Genomic DNA, 18,877 nt, shown 5'->3' on the forward strand with positions numbered 1-18,877 from the left:
CCCTCATACTTTACCCTGACCAGTAAGGAGAAATGCCTGAGAAATCATGAAGGTTTGCAACTGCCCACCAAAGTCACTTAGGAGGGAGTCCTGTCCATATAGTAGAATGCCAAGAGTCGCATGGACATCCACGAGTTAATAATGGCTGGAAGCTAAGCTCTCCATGTATTGCTTGTGAAAATCTAAAAGGTATCACAACATGACAACTTGACAAGAGAAGGCACCAAGGCATAGAGAAGTCAAAAGCCTTGCCTATGGTCCTCTATGCAAGTCCTAGAGACCTTCAGGCCCAATCAAGCACTTTCCAGGCCTCAAGCTCTCAGCTGCCCTGGAATGCCAACCAGATGGTCATCCCCAAGGAAGACAGGAACACATAGTCAGGAGTAGAAAGCCACCCAGCCTCCAGTAGGGCTCCTTCAGTGTGTGTGACATGCCTCCCATCTTTGTCACAGGCATCCCACTGCCCCCTACTGAGTCACCCCTACCCACCAAGGAAGGTAGGCTCCATGGTACCTCCATATGGTGGGCTGACCAAGTTCTTAGCCTTGGTTACCCCTAAGTTGTGTTTATTAACGTAGATTCCAATGGAAAGAACATCACCTCCCCATCAATAGATTCCATAAGAAAACCAGAAAGCAAGGGAGCATGAGCAGACAAGGACCCCTCCACACAAGGACCCCTGCCCAAAGCCAACCACAAGATTCGCTCTCCAACCAAGAAACCGCACAATAATTTCTGATTAAGTGTCCACCGGGGACCCAGAAAATATTTAGATTTGTACCAGGACGTCAGGTTTAGATGAGATTTAATTTCATACCTTGTCTAGAAAACACCAGCTGCTGTGCCATCAAGCCCCCAGGGTGACAAGCACTTGTGTGAGCAGGGCAGCCAGCCCCTCCTGCCAACTCCCGCCCATGCTCTGTGAGAACCGACCGATGGGCTCTGACACCTGACTGTGCATCTCCCACCTGGTCTCCACCTCTGATTTCAATGGAATATGGTTACAAAGGGGCTTGATCTCAGCCTGACACAAAGACACAAAGCTCTCTAAATAACAAGCCCCAGCCTGAAACGACAGAGGATGGGGTAGCCCCAGCCTGGATGGCTTACCTGTCTTCCTGCTAGGGAGGCTCAGGGCACCATATGGCTCCAGGAGATTCTCGCTCTTGGCAGTGGGCTAGAGCTCTGGGAGGGGCAGCTGGGAAGCTGGGTGGAGCTCTGGGAGGGCAGCAAGCGGGAAGAGAGCCAAAGTGATTTTAAAGAGTCGTGAAGGAAGCCTTGTAACCAGAGAAGTGACTGAGAGGGTACTTACATCTTGCCTTTCTTTAATCAGTGCTTAATCTAACTCTGCAAAAAGCATCATTAATAAAGAAACAGGTTGGTTTTTCTCCTTAGCCTCATCCAAGAGTGTGAGGGAAGACAGAAAATCCTCTCAGAAAAGCTACACTGGGCTCTGCCGGCCACCTGAGCCTGGTTGTTGAGCCCCACATGGCATGCTGTCCCTTGCGAGGGATCCACTCAGTATCCTCCCCACCCTGCTTCTTTTCCTTGTGCTGTATGTTTGCTTATATGGAAGCCACAGGAATGACAAGATGATTGTCTTGGCCACCAAACCAATTCTGCAGAGGTCTTTCACCAAACCTCAGTCTCTTCCATGTGAGCCGCTGGGTTATTTTGTTGTTGTTGTTGTTGTTGTTGTTGTTGTTGTTGTTGTTGTTGTTCTTGTTGTTGTTTTAATTTCTGGAGAAACTTAAATCTACAAGGATTTAGATCAGTGCAGCTCTGAGACCCCATAGGAGATGGTTCTTGGTGCGGGAGGCGGTAGTTAATGCTGAAGCTCACGACTGGTCACACTGCAGGGAATGTGTGCAGTGCTGTGCTCAGCCACAAATGGTCATCTATCTCAACCCCCAACCCCAAGACTCAGGGGCCACCAAAGAAGAGGACCACAGGGAACAGGGGTCTTCTAGATGTGACAGGATTGGTGGTCTCGTGTACTCAGAGCAGCTATGGTTGGTGATCAGCACAGGATCAAGCCAATCACCATTCCAGGCTGGAGGTGGGAGGGGCTCATGAACCACTGGAGCTATTGGTGGTTGATGGCTGCTGAGAGAGAGGGAGTTTTCTTTAAGGGTGTGGCCTCTGATAGATCAACCATGCTCCAGTGATGGGCCACACATCCATGAGCATGGGGGTAACACAAACTGCACTTAGTGAGTTATTAAATAGAAGGAAAATTTCCAGGCACCTCTCTATGTTCCAGGCCAGCCTGGTCTACAGAGCAAGTTCCAAGACAGCTGAGACTATGTAGAGAAAGCCTGTCTCAAAGAATAACAACAAATATTAAGATTTTTAAAAATGATGTAAAGTTGTGAAGGCTGAGTATTGATCTGGAATGAATCGGGGGAGGAGTTGGGGAAATGAGCAAGTAGATTGTACTCATGTATGAAGAACATCTATGTGGAGAGTGTCACTCTGTGGACCATTCTCAGGCACTGCTGAGTCATGAGACCAGCAGAGGCACGACTGGCTTTTATCAGCAGACACTACACAGAGTAGGTGTCTGAAGGAGTAGCTGGTGTCTGAAAGAGGGGAAAGTGGGAACTGAGCAAATATCAGACCTGCCCCAGCAATCCTGAAGACAACTTTCTGCCCCCCATTGATAAGCTGAGGTGCTGGACACAGATTGAAGTTCCCAGGCCTTAGCCTTGTCCCTATAGAAATGGGATAACCTTCCCAGTCTTCTTACTGTTAGGAGGGAATGTGACCAAACACACAACAAACTCTAGTCATAATACCTGTTGGGGTGTGTATATGTGTGAGTGTGCATGTGTGTGTATATGTACATATGTATGAGTGTGCATGTGTGTATGCATGTGTATGTATATGTATGTGTGTGAGTGTGCGTGTGTGTGTGTGTGTGTGTGTGTATATGTGTGCATGTGCATGTGTGTGTACATGTATGAATGTGTGAGTGCATGTGTATGCATATATGTATTGTTGTGTGTAGAGGTCAGAGGACAACATCTCATGTCATTCCATAGGCACTGCCCACCTTCCTTTTTTTCTTTTGAGATGATCTCTCCCTGACCTGGATCTCTGTAAGTATTTATGATCCCTGGAGCCATCGAGCACCGTGGAGCTGCCTGTCTCTGCTGCCCCAGTGCTAGGATTAAAACACATGCCACCATATCTGGCTCTGACTGCTCTGTTTTTTTAACATTTTGTTTTGTTGTGTTTTTTAGACAGGGTCTCGCTATGTAGCTCAGGCTGGCTCCAAACTCACAGAGCTCCACATGTCTCTGCCTCTGCCAGGTTAAAGGCATGTGCCTCCATGCCCGGTAATCATGCATAGGTATTTGTGTCTGCACGTGGAGATGTGCACAGGAGTGCCCCTGCTGAGGCCAGGAGAATTCGATCTCTTGGAGTGCAGTTGCACACAACCGTGAGCCACCGTGTGGGTGCTGGGAACTGAACGTGGGTTCCTTACGAGAACAGCAAGGCTCTTTACCACTGAGCCATCTCTCCAGCCTACTGCCTGATGGATCTTAAGGGAGAAAGCGCCCAGCCACTCATTTAAGAATGAATCGTAGCCGGGTGTGGTGGCGCACGCCTTTAATCCCAGCACTCGGGAGGCAGAGGCAGGCGGATTTCTGAGTTCGAGGCCAGCCTGGTCTACAAAGTGAGTTCCAGGACAGCCAGAGCTATACAGAGAAACCCTGTCTCGAAAACCATTTTTTTTAAAAAAAGGAATGAATCGTAACTCTAAGACTTCGTAGGATGACTGGATAGCTCTCAGAATAAGAGAATGGCAAAGAAGAGAAGCACTGAGCCTCTGAACGCGTTTTTATGTGAGTGGAAGCAGGAACCTTGGAAGAGGCAGGAGCCTCTAAGCCCATGATCTTAAAAGACACCTGTGGGTTTTAATATTTTTTAATATCAACTCATTTCAAGCATTTTATCCAAACCATTAAGTTTTATTTGGGATTCCAGAAGTTTCGGAGAATCCTTGTAGCTTCCATCTTGAAATAAATGCAAACAATTTTAAGTAACGGGCTTAGTGACAGAAAGAAAGATACAAACACAGGCCACCTGAGCAAGGAGACTGTGTTTCGCCTTCTCCCCAGACTCCTGGGTCCTGTGAGCCTGGTTCTGGGGAGGCCACTCTGCCAGGTCCACCTTCGTAGGGTCTTCCTCCTCAACCGTCATCCTTCCTCTCCAGCCAGCTTCCCCTGAACGAGCCCTTCTTGCCTCTCACAGGGATAGGCCGTCACGACAGACTTCCGGAACAGTCTGCTCCACCTTCTGCACACATCCTACGCCTTACGTAACCCGCCACACCTCACTCTGCGCTGCTCCCTTCTCTGAGCATGCCCAGTCTGCTCCAAGCCCTGCTAATGCTGCCGCCTCTCCTCTTACCTTCCCCTCATTGGCTTTCCCAACCTCATTGCCTCTCAGTCCCTGCTACATCCATGAAGCTTTTTTGACCTGCATTGTGATTGGTACTGTCAGCTGACAGGATCTAGAATCACTGGAGACAGAGGTGTCTGCGCACACTAGTGGTGGACTAACTTGACGACATTGGTTGTGGTGGGATGATCTGCCTTATATGGGTGACGCCATTCCCTGGCCGGAGACCCTAGACTGTTTAATATGGGAAAAGCAAACTGAGCATGCGTTCACCACACTCTGCCTCTTGGCTATGGATACGAGGCGACCAGCCGTCTCAAGCTCCTGCCGCTATGAATTCCCCACCGTGTTGGACTGTGATGCTGTGAGCCAGAATGAACTTTTTCTCCCTTAAGCTGTTTTGGCCAGGGTGTTTCATCGGAGCAGTGAGAAAGTAACCCAGACAACCTGGGAGCCGCCCACATTCAGTCAGTGTGTCCTGCATTGCAATGGTCGGTTCCATTCCATGTCAAAACCCTTTGAGACATTCTGTCTCTGGATTCGGGGCTGTGTTCCTCTCAAGGCATTAGGCAGACATTTCGGCACACAGGAGTTCATCCAGAAGGTGAATACACAAAATAGAACCACAGGAGAGAGAGGAGACAGTCAGAGAAGGAGGGGAAGCCGATAAAGATGTGTCTGAGGTTATTATGTGTCCGTCTCTCTGGGGACTAAGTAGTCATGGAGAATGTACTTGAATATCAGGAGTCTGGGACATTTATCATCTGATTCACATCCCCTAGTGGTAGCACAATGATGGTCCCCAGGCTCCAAGGTGGTTTCAATAGTCCTAATATCCAGATAATCGTCTTCCTATGTAGTCTCCTGTCAAACCAGACAGACTGCCCTGTGACACAGACAGGCTACTGAAGACATGACCGTGTAAGGTCCCTGAAGCTTAGGTGCAGCAAGCATTGTCTTCTCTGTGCCACTCCCTTGGGTTGACCACTCTGTGGGAAGCTAGCCACAAGACTGTGACGACACCTAGCCCTTTACAGGGTCCATGGCTGGAGGAATGGGGGCCTTGTGACAACAGCCAGAACCAACTTAAAATCTACACGAGAGAGTCACCTTGGACGCAATTCTCCGTTGTCAGCTAGGGCTCGGTCTCCTTCCTCTTCCAAACTGTTCAAGGGCTGAGCTGGATCAGTGTGGTGCTTGCCTGAATTCAAAGCCCAGAATCCACATTTAAAAATCCAGGTGCAAGCACTGCCCGCCTGTAAGGTCAGTGCTGGGAAGGACAGAGACAGAAGGATCCCTGAAGTTGGCTGGCCAGCCAGTCAAGCCAAATGCATGCACTCTGGGTTCAGTGGGAGACTCTGTCTCAGTGGGGCTAGAGAGCTGGTTCAGCGGTTAAGAGCACTTGCAGAGGACCTGAGTGTGGCTGCCACCGCCCTCCACAGGCTCACAGTGTGCACAGGAAAAAAAGGATGTATGATCCACATCCCCACCCTCCACAGAGGCAAATGTTCTATATGCCTTCCACACTTTTGGTGTGCATGTGTATATGGGCATGTGTGTTTGCATGTGTGAGGGTATGTGTGGTGGGAGGGTATGCATGCCTGTGTGTATATTATAAACAGTCTCTCACTGAATGTGGAGCTAGGCTGGCGCCCAGCAAGCCCCAGCAATCTTGACTTTGGTGCTGAGATTACAGGTGTGTGTGTGACCACACACTGTCTTAGTTAGGGTTTCATTGCTGTGAAGAGACACCAAGGCAACTCTTATAAGGGACAACATTTAATTGGAGCTGGCTTATAGGTTTAGAGGCTCAGTCCATTATCTTCAAGGCAGGAGCATGGCAGCATCCAAGCAGGCATGGTGCAGGAGGAGCTGAGAGTTCTATGTCTTGTTCTGAAGGCAAACAGAAGAAAGCTGGCTTCCATGTGGCTAGGAGAAGGATCTCAAAGCCCATCCCCACAGTGACACACTTCCTCTAACAAGGCCACACCGACTCCAGCAAGGCCACACCTCCTGATAGTGCCACTACCTCAACCAAGCATATTCAACCACCACATTTATTGTTGTTGTTGTTGTTGTTGCTGTTGTTGTTGTTGCTGCTGCTGCTGCTGCTGCTGCTACTACTGTTTTATAATAGTGATGCCAGGAATTTTAACTCGGGTTCTTATACTTATATAGCAAGCTTTATTATTATTATTATTATTATTATTATTATTATTGCTATTATTATGTGGGTGCCAGGGATTTGAACTCAGGTTCTTATGCTTACACAGCAAGCTCTCTTACCTACAGAGCCATCTCTCCTGTACACATTCAACACTCTTCATGCCTATCACACCAACCCCTAATGAGCAGTTGCTGCAATGGCCCACTGGCTTACCAGAGCAGAAGCCAGGCAGGGAAGAGATTGTTGGAAGAGAGGCGAGGACTGCATTGGCAGACAGGCACGCTGCCAGCCTGGGGCTGGGATAGGTGGCCAAGTCTATATGGAAGCCCAGTGAAGGGACTGGCTAGAAGTCAAAAAGGATATAATCAGCTTAGGAGTCACAATAAACTTGTTGCCATGCTAAATAGCCTTTAAATATTTCCATTTACTCTGGCTTTATTCCTCTTGGTAGGCCCTAACTGAAGAAGTGGGGGAGGTAGAGCCTTAAAGGGCAGTACCACCAGATTTATAAAGGGAGAAAGGAAGAGGTCCACCCTTCAGACAAAATCTCAGTGCAGAGCTGGGGTGATGGCTTGGTGGCTAAAGCTCCATTGAAGGACCTGAGCTCAGACCCCTCCAAAACACATCAAAGCCAGAGCCGAGATAAAAGTCTCCCGGGAGCTGGCTAGCCAACCCGCCTAGCCACAAAGGTGAGTTCTGAGCACAGTGACAGACTGAAGAAATAGGGTGGGTAGCAATAGAGGAAGACACTCAAAGTGGGCCTCTGGCATGCAACCTGTGGACCTAAGCACATGTGCTCTCACAGACACACACACAAGCATGCACTCATGTGAGCATGCATGCGTGTGCACATGCACAGGCACTTGTGGGACACACAAACACACAGCACCTACACACCAATTTTTTTTCAACGTCCCATCCATCATGAAATCACACATCTGCATCAGCACTCCTTTGGGGAGCACTCCTGGGGAGCATTCTTGGGGAGAACTCTTAGCATAGTAAAGCTGAGCTGCTATGACAGGAAGACACACTCATGACTGTTAGAACTCTTGGGGAAATTTTAAAGACATCTGGCAGTGAATCCTGTCGGGAGCAGAGATGGCCAATAGCTGAGGTACAAGGTCAACAGCAGACAAATTAGGGTCTCAGAACAGACCCGGAGCCCTTTCTCCCATCCTCTCAGCCTGGAGTTCATTGGTTAATGCCCAAACCAATTGTGAATCTGTTGTGTCCATTCTGACACTGGGAACACAACACCTGCCACAAATGTCTTTGGCCAATAAAGTGGCCCCACCCCCAAAACTTCCAGGAAGCTTGGCCCTGTGGCCATGTGATATTGTTAAAATTCTATTTTCTTTTAACCATTGGCAGTTGGAGGCTGCTGGAGGAGGTAGAACTAGTTTTTTTCAGAGGGGTGACCACCTGCTAGGTTACCCATGCTCCCAAAGTTGGTCCTAAACCCCTGTGCATTATTGGTAGGTAAGACTCAGTGCATTGTAAAAAAGATGACAGGAAGAGGAGGAGGAGGGACGGAAGCAGGAGAAAGAAAGGAAAAGGCAAGGGGGAATGAAATGGAGGGTAAGAGGGGGCCAGGGAGGACTTGGGGGAGGAATGAAATGGGGGTCAGTCGGAGGGGGTCAAGGAGGACTCGGGAGGGGCATAGCAAGTAGAATAACCCAATGCACTTTACAAGTGTATGAACAAGCACAAGTTATAAGTATCGAAGTCTTTCCTGCTCTCTCCCATCCTCCTCCTGCTCAGCTATGAAGCACAGCTTTCACCGTCTCCAGCATAGCTTTCCTTTTTTTAGACCAAGGTCCAGGTTTAAGACAAAGACCCAGGTTGGCCTTTAACTTGATATGGACCCGAGGGACTGCTGGGACTGCAGACGTGTACCACCACATTCAATGTGATGTAACACCAGGCTCTACCCCAGGACTTCACGCATGTTGGGCAAACACCCTGCCAAATGAGCTATATCATCATTGTTGAGTATCATATTTCAAAAAATTAAGTTTATTATATGCTGTGTGTATGTGTGTGTGTGTGTGTGTGTGTGTGTGTGTGTATGTGAGTGTGTGTGTGAATGTGTGTGTGTGAGTGTGTGTGTATGAGTGTGTGTGTGTGTGTGAACGTGTGTGTGTGTTTGTGTTTGTGTGTGTGTGTGTGTGTGTGTGTGTGTGTAATATGTGCGTATGCACTTTCCACAGTGCATATGTGGAAGCCAGATGATAATTTTGTGGAGCTAGTTCTCTCATGAGTTCCAGGAATCGAACTCGGACTGTGAGGCTTGCCTTTACCCACTGAGCCATATTGTAGGCCCCTGAACATAACATTTTTGAAGCTGTCCCTCTCAAGCTGAGTACAATGTCTCATGCCTGTAATCCCAGAGCTTGGAAGATAGACTCAGGAGGATCACAGATTAAAAGACAGCTTCATGAGTCCCTACCTAACAACAACAAAAAAGTAAATAAAAAAGGGGGCTGGAGAGATGGCTCGGCAATTAAGGGCACTGGATACTCTTGTGTGGGACTGAAGTTCCATTCTCAGCTCACAACTGCAACTGCTTGTAAGTCCAGCTCTGGCTTCTGTAGACACTGCATACACATGTACACATATGCTCACAGGCACACACACACAGCATGTATACAGATGCACACATGCACACACACACAAAGGACAGAGCTACTCTCGCTACTTTTCACAAGCTTAGTGCCCTGGTTCTTCATCTGCACCACAAGCAGGCTATCCATTTCTTTCAAACAAATAAGATGCTTTCTCAGAAGAAGTTGTAATAAAGGAGAGATAGTTCAGCCATTAAAAGAGGCTCGCCTCACAACCAAAGTGTTGAGAAATCCATCGTCTTCAACTCACTGGACCTCCGTCATTTGGAATCAGCTGTAGAATTGTTTTTATTTAGTCTGTTGTCACTTTCTATTCAGTTTAGAAATGAAAAGGATTCTCGAGCCACGCCTGGTGGCGCAATCTTGCAATCCTAGCACTTGAGGGATGGAAACAGGAAGATCCATTCAAGGCCAGCCTGAGCTACATAGAGAGTTTCAGACTAGCCTAGGCTACCTGAGACCTTGTCTCAAAACAAACAAAACATATAGTAGAATTTTTAGTGAGTTTTCTAATCGGGCTTAGCCTGTAATATAGCTTACTCAGACACCTTGAAGTGAGCGTGCGATCGCATGTTCCTAGGTACCTAGAAAATGAGACCACAGCTGTTTCCTGCTGCAGGATCTTCCGAAGCCTAGCATCTCTGGAACTGCTGCTTTTGTGATCCGTGCACTAGCTAATCCAGCCTGTGGCTCCTTGGGAGGTCAACAAAGCCTCCTGCAACCCCAGCCTGTTGGTGCCTCCTGAGAAGCCGGAGGGCTATGTGCACATCTGACCACTGAAGAGTCAGTGAACCCCCTCTGAGATCCACTCCAAAGGCCCAGACCTCCTAGCTTGCCCTCCATGGGCCCATTGCCAACCATCAGGGAACTGACAGGCCTAGAGACACAGAAAAGGGCAGCAACCAGGGCCCCTGTGGAGGAACCATGGTTTCAAAGCCTCTGTGACACACAGATGCAGCCCTTGCCACAAGGGCTGATCCCTGTGTCTAATGGGGATCCCTCAGTCACACACACACACACACACACACACACACACACACGGCCCAACAGTACAGACTTGGAAGAAACCAACACGTGCAACCTGAAACCTGAGTGGACACTGCCTGTCTTATTTCCCTTTTCCTGTTGCTGAGATAGATGCTCTCACAAAAGCATTTTGTCAAATGGGTTTGTTGGTTATGGTGGGAAGGTCAAGGCAGCAGGAGCTGGAAGCAACTGTCACGTGGCGCGCCCACAATGAGGGGAAATGAAAGGCAAACGCCTGCTTCTCTGCTGCTTTTGTGCATGCATACCATCCCCAGCTAAGGGGATGGTGCCACTCACAGTGGGCGGGTCTTCCTGCTTCAGCTGGTGCATCTCAGGTGTTCACAGAGGGTGACCTAAATCTAGATAACCCCTCAGAGGCTGGCTGGAGGCTGGCTGCTAAGTGACTTCAAGTTCTGTCCAGCTGACAATCAACACTAACCCTCACACTACCTGATTTCCACAGGAGGATGGGCTCCGTCCTCATCTCTTCTGCCTTTATGCCACAAACCCACTGCTGCAATTCTGCCAAATACCTACTCCCCTCCCCTGCCCTTCTCCCTCCCCCTCCCATCCCCTCCTCCCTCCTCCTCCTCCTCTTCCCCTTCTCCTTCCCTCTCCCCTCCTCCCTCCCCTTTCTACCCTCTTCTCCCCCGCCCCACATTCACAGGAACATGTGTCACTAGTTCAAACCACCTCTTTTCAGCTCTGTCTACTGTTAGGCTCCAAGCCTGTACTACATCATGAACCCTGATAAGCAACATGCCCCGTCTGTCTATGTCATAAATAACATAGGCTGAAAGCCAGTCCAGGGCAAAGACTGTGTCTTCTCCCCAAATCTTTCAATACCCAGCCTGGAGTTCACACTAAATAAACACAAAGGAACTAAAGATGAGGCTTGCTTGCTAGTTTGCCCAGCATGTACGAAGGCCCAGGGTTCATCCCTAGTGCTGCATAAAACCAGGCGTGGTGGGCCATACCTGTAATCCAAGCACTCGGGAGACCCAGGCAGGAAGGAAAGAAAGAAAGAAAGAAAGAAAGAAAGAAAGAAAGAAAGAAGGAGGGGCAGGGAAGAAGGGAAGGAGAGAGAGGAGGGGGAGGAGGCACTCACTAAAAGCTTGTGTAATACATGGAAGAGCTGAACCTCAGAACAAAAACTCATTTAAAAGGGCAAAGGAAACACTAGATGGCTGTTAATGGTGAACTGAATATGATAAATTATTACTTAAATCACTTGGTTTCGCTCTTTGTTGTTACGAGCAGTTAATTGGAGGGAAGAAAATGCTTGGGAGAAAAGCCTGGAGCTGGGCCTGCCTCGGTAGGGGTGGGAATGAGAGGAAAGCCTCCTGCCCTGCAGCGCTGGCGCTGGCTTCTCTGGGACCACACAGCCACCTTGTAGCACTGCTAAGCAGGAGACAACGGCTGAGTTCGCAGCCTCCCTCGGGAGCCAGGACCCAGTGATGCATGCTCTGGTCCCCTAACAGAGGCCCAAAGAAAAGAGGACTGGAAAGGACGGTATAATGCTCTTGGCTTGGAGCACCCTCCCTTCCCTGGCTGGGCCCCATTCCACATTTCACCATAAAGAAAAAGCTAAGTGCTGGGCTGGGAGACAGTTCCGTTGATAAAATGCTCACCATGAAGGCATGAACACGTGAGGTCAGTCCACAGAGCCCACATTAAAAACAGGCTGTGTTGGCATGCTCATATCCCGGTACCAGGGTCCCGGAGACAGGCACATCCCCAGGGCTCACTGGCCACCTTTAGGTGAGACATGGGACAGTAAGAGACCCAGACTCAAGAATAAAGTGGGTGCTAGAGAATTGAGCCTGCAGTTAAGAGTGCTTGCTCACAGCTCCAGGCTGTAGTCTGCAGAGAAGTCACAGTGGCGGGAGCTTGAAGCACCTGGTGACATTCCAACCACAGAGTTCAGATCCCTACACCCACACAAGCCAGGTATCCTGTATGTGCCTATAACACCAGCTCCAAGAGAGACAGAGAGAGGCCAGAGGATCTCTGGGACTTTCTGGCTTCCAGTCTAACCAAGAAAGCACAAGCCCAAGGTTCAGAGAGACCCTGTCTCAAAGAAATGGGCAGAAAAGTAGCAGAGCGCCTCCTGCAGCCTCCACATGCGGACACAGGCAGATGGGGATAGACACCTGTGCACACACTCATACAGATGCATAAAGAACAATCAAATAGTTGTGTGTCAAGAAAGGACATTTAAGGTTGACCTCAGTCCTCCACACACATATGCACACCTCTGCACACATACCCATCCATATACTTACCCATATACAAGATGGTCATGCAATCAAAGCTGTTTTCTAATTATGTGAAGGTGGACAGGTATGTGCACTTGAATGCAGGTGTCCTGGAAGTCTGAGACTTCAGATTACAGTTACATGTGATTTCCATCTGCCTAATGTGGATTCTGGGAACCAAACCCAGGTCCTCTGTTGGAACAGGAGGCATTCTCAATCACTGAGCCATCTCTCCTTCCTTCTCTTATTTTTTTTAAGTTATGTATATATCTGTGTGTGGGTATTTGCATGAGAGTGCGGGTGCCCACAGAGGCCAGAAGAGGGTATGTAAGATCCCTGGAGCTAGAGCTTCAGGGGACTGTGATCTGCCTAATGTGGGTGCCGGGACGCCTGGGTTCTCTGACAGCAAGCACTCTTAATTGTTGAACCATCTCTCCAGTCCCTGTCAACATTCTTGAATTGTACACTAACAAAGGAAAGAAAGAAGGAGGGAGGAAAGGAAGAAGAGAGGGAGGGAGAAAAAGAGGGAAGGAGAGAGGGAGGGATGGAAAGAGGGAGGGAGAAGGAGTGAAGATAAGGGAGAGAGGAAGGAAAGAAGAGAGAGGAAGAGAGGTGAGAGGGAGGAAGGGAGGAGAGAGGGAGGGGATTTCTGATAATAACCTGCCAGTCTCAGATTTTATTAATAACCATGTGGTGGGTGGGAGAAGAGGCAGACAGAGTGAGTCTGATAATATCATCAGCAAAGAGAGAGATTCAAGAACACACAGAGCTGTGTGACAGAAAGAAAATCTTGCGCACAATGTTTGCTTGACAACACTTGAAGAGTTTGAGGGACACCGTCTAGAAGCCAACATCAAAATGTTGAGATCCGCGTGTCTGCAAGACATTTAACAAACACGGTGGAGAGGCAGTTTCGTGATTGCTGAAGTAGAAACGGAGGGTTCTGAGACGCAGTACAGGGGGAAGGTTAAAGATCTGAATTTTCACTTACATTTTGTATTTAATCTCATGTTTAAAGAATATTCCGTACCTTCAGTTTTATCACCAGAGAACATTAAAAAACATTTCCATTAACTGTAAGCCTTTGAGTAAAGCTTTTATTTCAGGAGAAAAAGCTTTCTCACAAGCTTGTTAATTAGAGGCTCACAGATTCTCCTTGAAAAATCAGAAGTCAACACCAATACCAGATGTGTATGATGTTGGGGTGTGTGTGTGTGTGTGTGGTGTATGAAGGAAAATCAAATTGCTAACAAAGACATGTGTGTAAGAAAATACTTTTATATTTAAAAACCACAGTGCTTAAGGAGCCTGGAATAATATTTCCATCAAAATGGGAAATCAGGTACCTTGGATCATTCCCGCCATCAAAGCACCACCACAAGGGATAAGCCAGTGAAAGATGAACATTAAAACGTTTTAAAAGCTGTGGTGATTTAAAGAGCAATGTGTGAAAGAAGCAGGCACCTTTTGCTCTTAGTTCTCTTTCATGCTGATGTGATTAAAGGATCCAACAAAACAAACTTAAGGGGCAAGGAGTTCATTGAGCGCACAATGCCAGGGGACAGGCCACCGACCGCTGCAGGAAAGTCAGGGTGGTAGGAACTTGTCGTAGCTGGTCACAAGACATCCACAGTCAGTGACATAGAGCAATGAATTAGCACATGAATGATTGTTCTCATCTCCTCATACACAAGTCAGGATCCCTTGCCTAGGGAATTGTGCTGCCCACAGTGGGCTGGCTCAATCAACAAGCAAGCCCATCTGTGCAGACTGGTCCAACATCCATAGGCTAATCTGATCCAGACAAATTCTCATTAAGACATCCTTCCCAGGCCGGTCTACATTGTGTCAGGTTCACACTTGGAACTGGCCATCTCTGGCTGGAAGAGTGTGTGGGAAGCAGTTTTCACTCATGGGTCCCTGCAGAGCCCTGGAGACTTGGTGCTCCCTTTCTGGTGACTACACAGAATGAGGATGGCAAAACCCCAGGGCTCTGTAAAGTCATACGCTCAAGAGGAGGCCAATATCAAGGTGTGGCACCAAGAGCTGCACCTGGAGTGGAAGGTAAACCCAACACCCAGCAGACTCAGGGAGGCCCGCGGGAGCCAACACAGCCCTCTCTTGATGATTGTGTGTTAGAGCTGTAGATAGAAAACCTTAAAACAATGAAAATCTTAAAGACGAAGTACAAGACACTTTAAAGGTTGGTTTTACCGAGGTCAGTGTCAATATGACTTCCCTGCAAGGATGCACTGTCTCCCGGAACTGAGAACCAAATAGACCCTTTCGTTCCTTAAGTTGCTTTTGTTGGGGGTATTTTCTCATAGCAACTGGAAATGAAACCAAGATACACACACACCACCATTAAATAGCAGATTAGACACACGTGATGAGAAGATCATTCATCTGGAAGGCTGCCAAAAGTAAATTAAATGAAAATACCACACAGAAATGCAAAATGACACGAAAAAATGTTTAAGATGGCATTTTAATTCTCTCTCTCTCTCTCTCCCCACCCCTGTGTGTGTGTGTGTGTATGTGTACACATGAGTGCACCCATGGAAGCCAGAAGAGGTCACTGGACTCCCTATTATAGTTAGAGTTACAGGAAGCTGTGGTCCACCAGATGTGAATTCTGGGAAGCGGGAAGCTCTGGTCCTCTGCAAGTGGAGTATGCTCTATTAATCATTGATCCATCTCTCTAGCTCTTGAAGAAAAGATTTAAAGAAGAGTCGAGGGGATGAAGGAAAAGGAAAGAAAGGAAGAAAACAGAGTATGGAAAGCATTGTAATAACAATGGAGAACATTCCAGAACTGACAGAAAAAGCACACCTTACAAATCCAAGACGCTCAATAAATCCTAAACAAAACGGATAGTTTAAAAAATTAGTGACAATGCACATGAGCGTGAAATCTCGGAACTTTGAAAGCAAAGTCTGAAACCCCCTGGAGAAAAGACAGATTGAGTGCCAATGAGTGGCAGTTTAATTGGTGACTGGCATCTCAGCAGCAACAGCCAAGTCCATCAAACAATAGGGTAGAATGGCTAATGTACTGAGAAAACGGGAGAGACACTCAAAACTGTCAACCTGGAATTCTGTACCGATAAATCCATCCTTCAAGAACAATAGTGAAGCAGAGACAGTTTCAAACAGGCACTAAGAAAAGTTGAGTCACCAAAAGATTCCCACTGAAGAGAATAATCAAACGAATGCGTCAAGCAGAACTGTCGTACATGGTAAGTCTGGGAGGCAGAGGGATGGTGATGGAAAACATGCTAATACACAGAAGAAGCTGAAAACACACTGTGGACAGTCCCCAAAGCCACAATCATATCTGATCTGAGGCGGGAGAAAGTAGCTACAAGTTCAATGCAGGATGATAAAAACATTTTAGCTGCGAAAGATTAATGGCATTGAAGCATTCGGAACCCTTTGTGTAGTCTAATTAGGCAGGAGGATTAACAAGCTGACAGACTTTAGCATGCTAAAATAAGTTGCTAAAGAAATCGACGTAGATTGTATAGCTTTTCCCAAGCATGTTGAGAGGGAAATCATAATAATAAGAAAATATATCAGGCATGGGCATTGTTGGGCATTATGCAAAGTGAGATGAGCCACGACTCCATCACAAAATGCCAAATGCCGGGGTCTGTGAGACAACTCAGGGGCTAGGAGAATTTGCTGTGCCGTCTTAGCACCCACTTAACCAGACAGGCAGGCACTGTAGCTCCAAATAGGAGAAGGGACAGAGATGGGAATGTCACTGAGGCTTCCTGCCTTCCAGTCTGGCCAAGAAAGCTTGAGCTCCAGGTTCAGGGAGAGACCTACCTCAAAGGACTAGACAAAGAAAGACTGATAGAAGACACTCAATGCCCTCCTCCAAGCTCTGAGTACATGTATAGGTGCACGAGAGAGCACACACACACACACACACACACACACACACACACATCTTCAACAACAACAAAACTATTACCTAACACCCAGGATGTAGTGGTGCATCCTGGCAGTCCCAGCACTCGGGAGGCAGGACGATCATAAGTTTAAGGCTAGCCTCAGCTACTCTGCAAGTTTATCTGACCTATAATGAGACCCTGGGGTGTGTGTGAGTGTGTGTGTGTGTGTGTGTGTGTGTGTGTGTGTGTGTGTGTGTATGTGTGTGTGTATGTGTGTGTGTAGAGGGCAGGGAGACAAAAAACTGTGATTCCACTAAATAGAAAATGGAATGGAGGTAACTGCACAGGGAGAGCAGAGGGGAACATGGGAGGTGATTGAATGGATACAAAGTTTCCACACTGGAATAGGCAAGCCTGCTGACTACTCTCACAACCCGGATCTGTACAGTCAACACTCATAGACCCTCATACTTGAAAATGGTTAAAACGATGTGACATACTTTTCTCGACTGCATTTGGGGTCCCCTGGGAGACACACTGGTGAGTTCCTCTGTGTTGTGTTTCCAGAGAGGTTTAACTGAGGCGGGGAGACCCACACTGACTGCAGGTGGCCCCATCTCGTGGACTAGAGTCCCAGACTAAATCTAAAAGGAGAAAATGAGTCAAGCTCCTATACTGTCTCTCTGCTTTCTCATCCAGGACACAGTGTTGGCAGTCACCCTGCCTCTGCGCCTTCCCATCAAGACAACTGTATCCCTCAGAGCAACAAGAAAAGTAACTAATGTAGATGGTAAGTTTCCTGTTATATGTATTTAACCACAATTTTAACGTGTGGTTTAGAGGCAAAATAATGGCTCAGCAGTTAAGAGCACTGACTGCTCTCCCAGAAGACCTGGTTGCACTCACATGGCTGTAGCTTCAGTCTCTGGGGATTTAATGGCTTTTTCTTCCTCTGTGAGGACTGTGTGCACATGGTACCAAACATGTGCATACATACAGGTAAGCACACCCATATACATACAACAAAACAAAACAGTTTTAAGTAAAATATGTTTAGAAAACAGAAAACAACAGCAAGCACCATATAATAAGAGAGCAGAAACTAGGCAAGGGCAAACAGTTTACAAACTGCACTGTTAAATCCTTAGGTTGTAGACATAGCTCAGCGGGACGGTTGTCATGCACAGAGTCCTGGGTTTGAAACTCAGGGCCCAAGATAAATAAGTCATAACAAATAAAAATCCAGTTGTACACTTGCCACATGACAGTTAAAATAGAATAGCCTAGAAACGTGGAGATCCACACACTGTTTCTGCGAGGGCTGCTCCTTAGGGGTGACCCACACAACATCCTGCAGACCACGTTTATTTTAAAGAGAGGTTGCATTGCTAAGCAGAATGACCCCATTCAGTCACTGGCACGACTGCCTGAGCTCCTGTCTGTCTTGCAAAGTTGTCAGAACTGTGTGAAATCTCTCTCTGGGGGACAACCCCCCACCCCACTCCCAGCATGGGATTCCAGGACAAAGTCCAATCTGTTTCAATACTCTGATGGCCAAAGGGCGGAAGGGGCACAGAGCCTCTTCAGACTAGCCACTCCTGCCAGTATAACTACCACCCTGCCACTGTGCTGCCCGACTGTGCTGACCATGGGCCACTGCTGACCTATTGTGCTGGCCACGGGACTGACCACTGTGTCTGCACTCAGCCTTTCCTAGCTCACAGAGCTAAGGTCACACTGGAGATGACTTTTAAGCCACTTCCAGCTTTCCGATCCACTTCGTGGGGTCAAAGGGAGACAGTTACTTTCAGAGTTTGCTCACTGGGTCAGGAAGTGACATTCCTTGAGAAAAACATAACAGAGGGAAGGCTCCCCTCTGAGGAGGCCTGTAAACACGTGGAGGCTCACATTAGGACTTCCTGAATTAGGAAGATGAAAAAAGAAAAGGAAGAAACCAGTCAAATCAGCGGTAACCTTGGAAACTGAGTTCCTGGTGAAGGATGCGGGCCACTGCTGGGCATCTTCCTGAGGGTGGAGGAGGGAGGATTACAGAAAAGCAGAGCTGTTCAGTTAGTACTGAGAGAGGGAGGTGCTAAATCCCAGGAGACAGGCCACTGCTCGCTGTGTTAGAAATTTTAAGGTGTGTGTGTGTGTGTGTGTGTGTGTGTGTGTGTGTGTGTGTGTGTGTGTGTTTATTTATTTATGTATTGTAGTCATATGAGTGCTCTATTGCCTGTGTGCCTGCATGCCAGAAAAGGACATCTGATCCCATTACAGATGGTTGAGAGCCACCATGTGGTTGCTAGGAATTAAACTCAACACCTCTGGAAGAGCAGCCAGTGCTCTTAACTGCTGAGCTATCTCTCCAGCCCAGATATATTTTGGTTTAAAAATTATGTCTAATGCTAGAGAGACAGCTCAGTGGGTAGCATGCTTGCTGTGCAATCCTGGGAATCTGAGTTTGGCTCCCCAGAGCTCATGTAGAAGCTGG

General features: G+C 47.7%; 1 protein-coding gene across 2 annotated transcripts in view; it reads right to left on the reverse strand.

Annotated features, from left to right (window-relative positions):
- Scn11a (sodium channel, voltage-gated, type XI, alpha) overlaps positions 1–1,142 on the reverse strand; it is a 71,694-nt gene extending 70,552 nt beyond the window's left edge. Inside the window, exon 1 of one of the 2 annotated variants that reach the window (NM_011887.3) lies at positions 1,111–1,142. Coding sequence is in view for 1 of the 2 variants with exons in the window: in XM_017313362.2 (XP_017168851.1) it covers positions 818–848 (31 nt within the window). In the remaining variant the exon portion in view is untranslated. Of the gene's footprint in view, positions 1–817; positions 918–1,110 lie in introns of those variants that run through there. The other variant, XM_017313362.2, reaches the window with a different exon arrangement.
- Positions 1,143–18,877: the final 17,735 nt, after the last annotated feature.

This window comes from Mus musculus, chromosome 9 (assembly GCF_000001635.26).
Source record: "Mus musculus strain C57BL/6J chromosome 9, GRCm38.p6 C57BL/6J".
NCBI classification, from domain to species: Eukaryota; Metazoa; Chordata; class Mammalia; order Rodentia; family Muridae; genus Mus; species Mus musculus.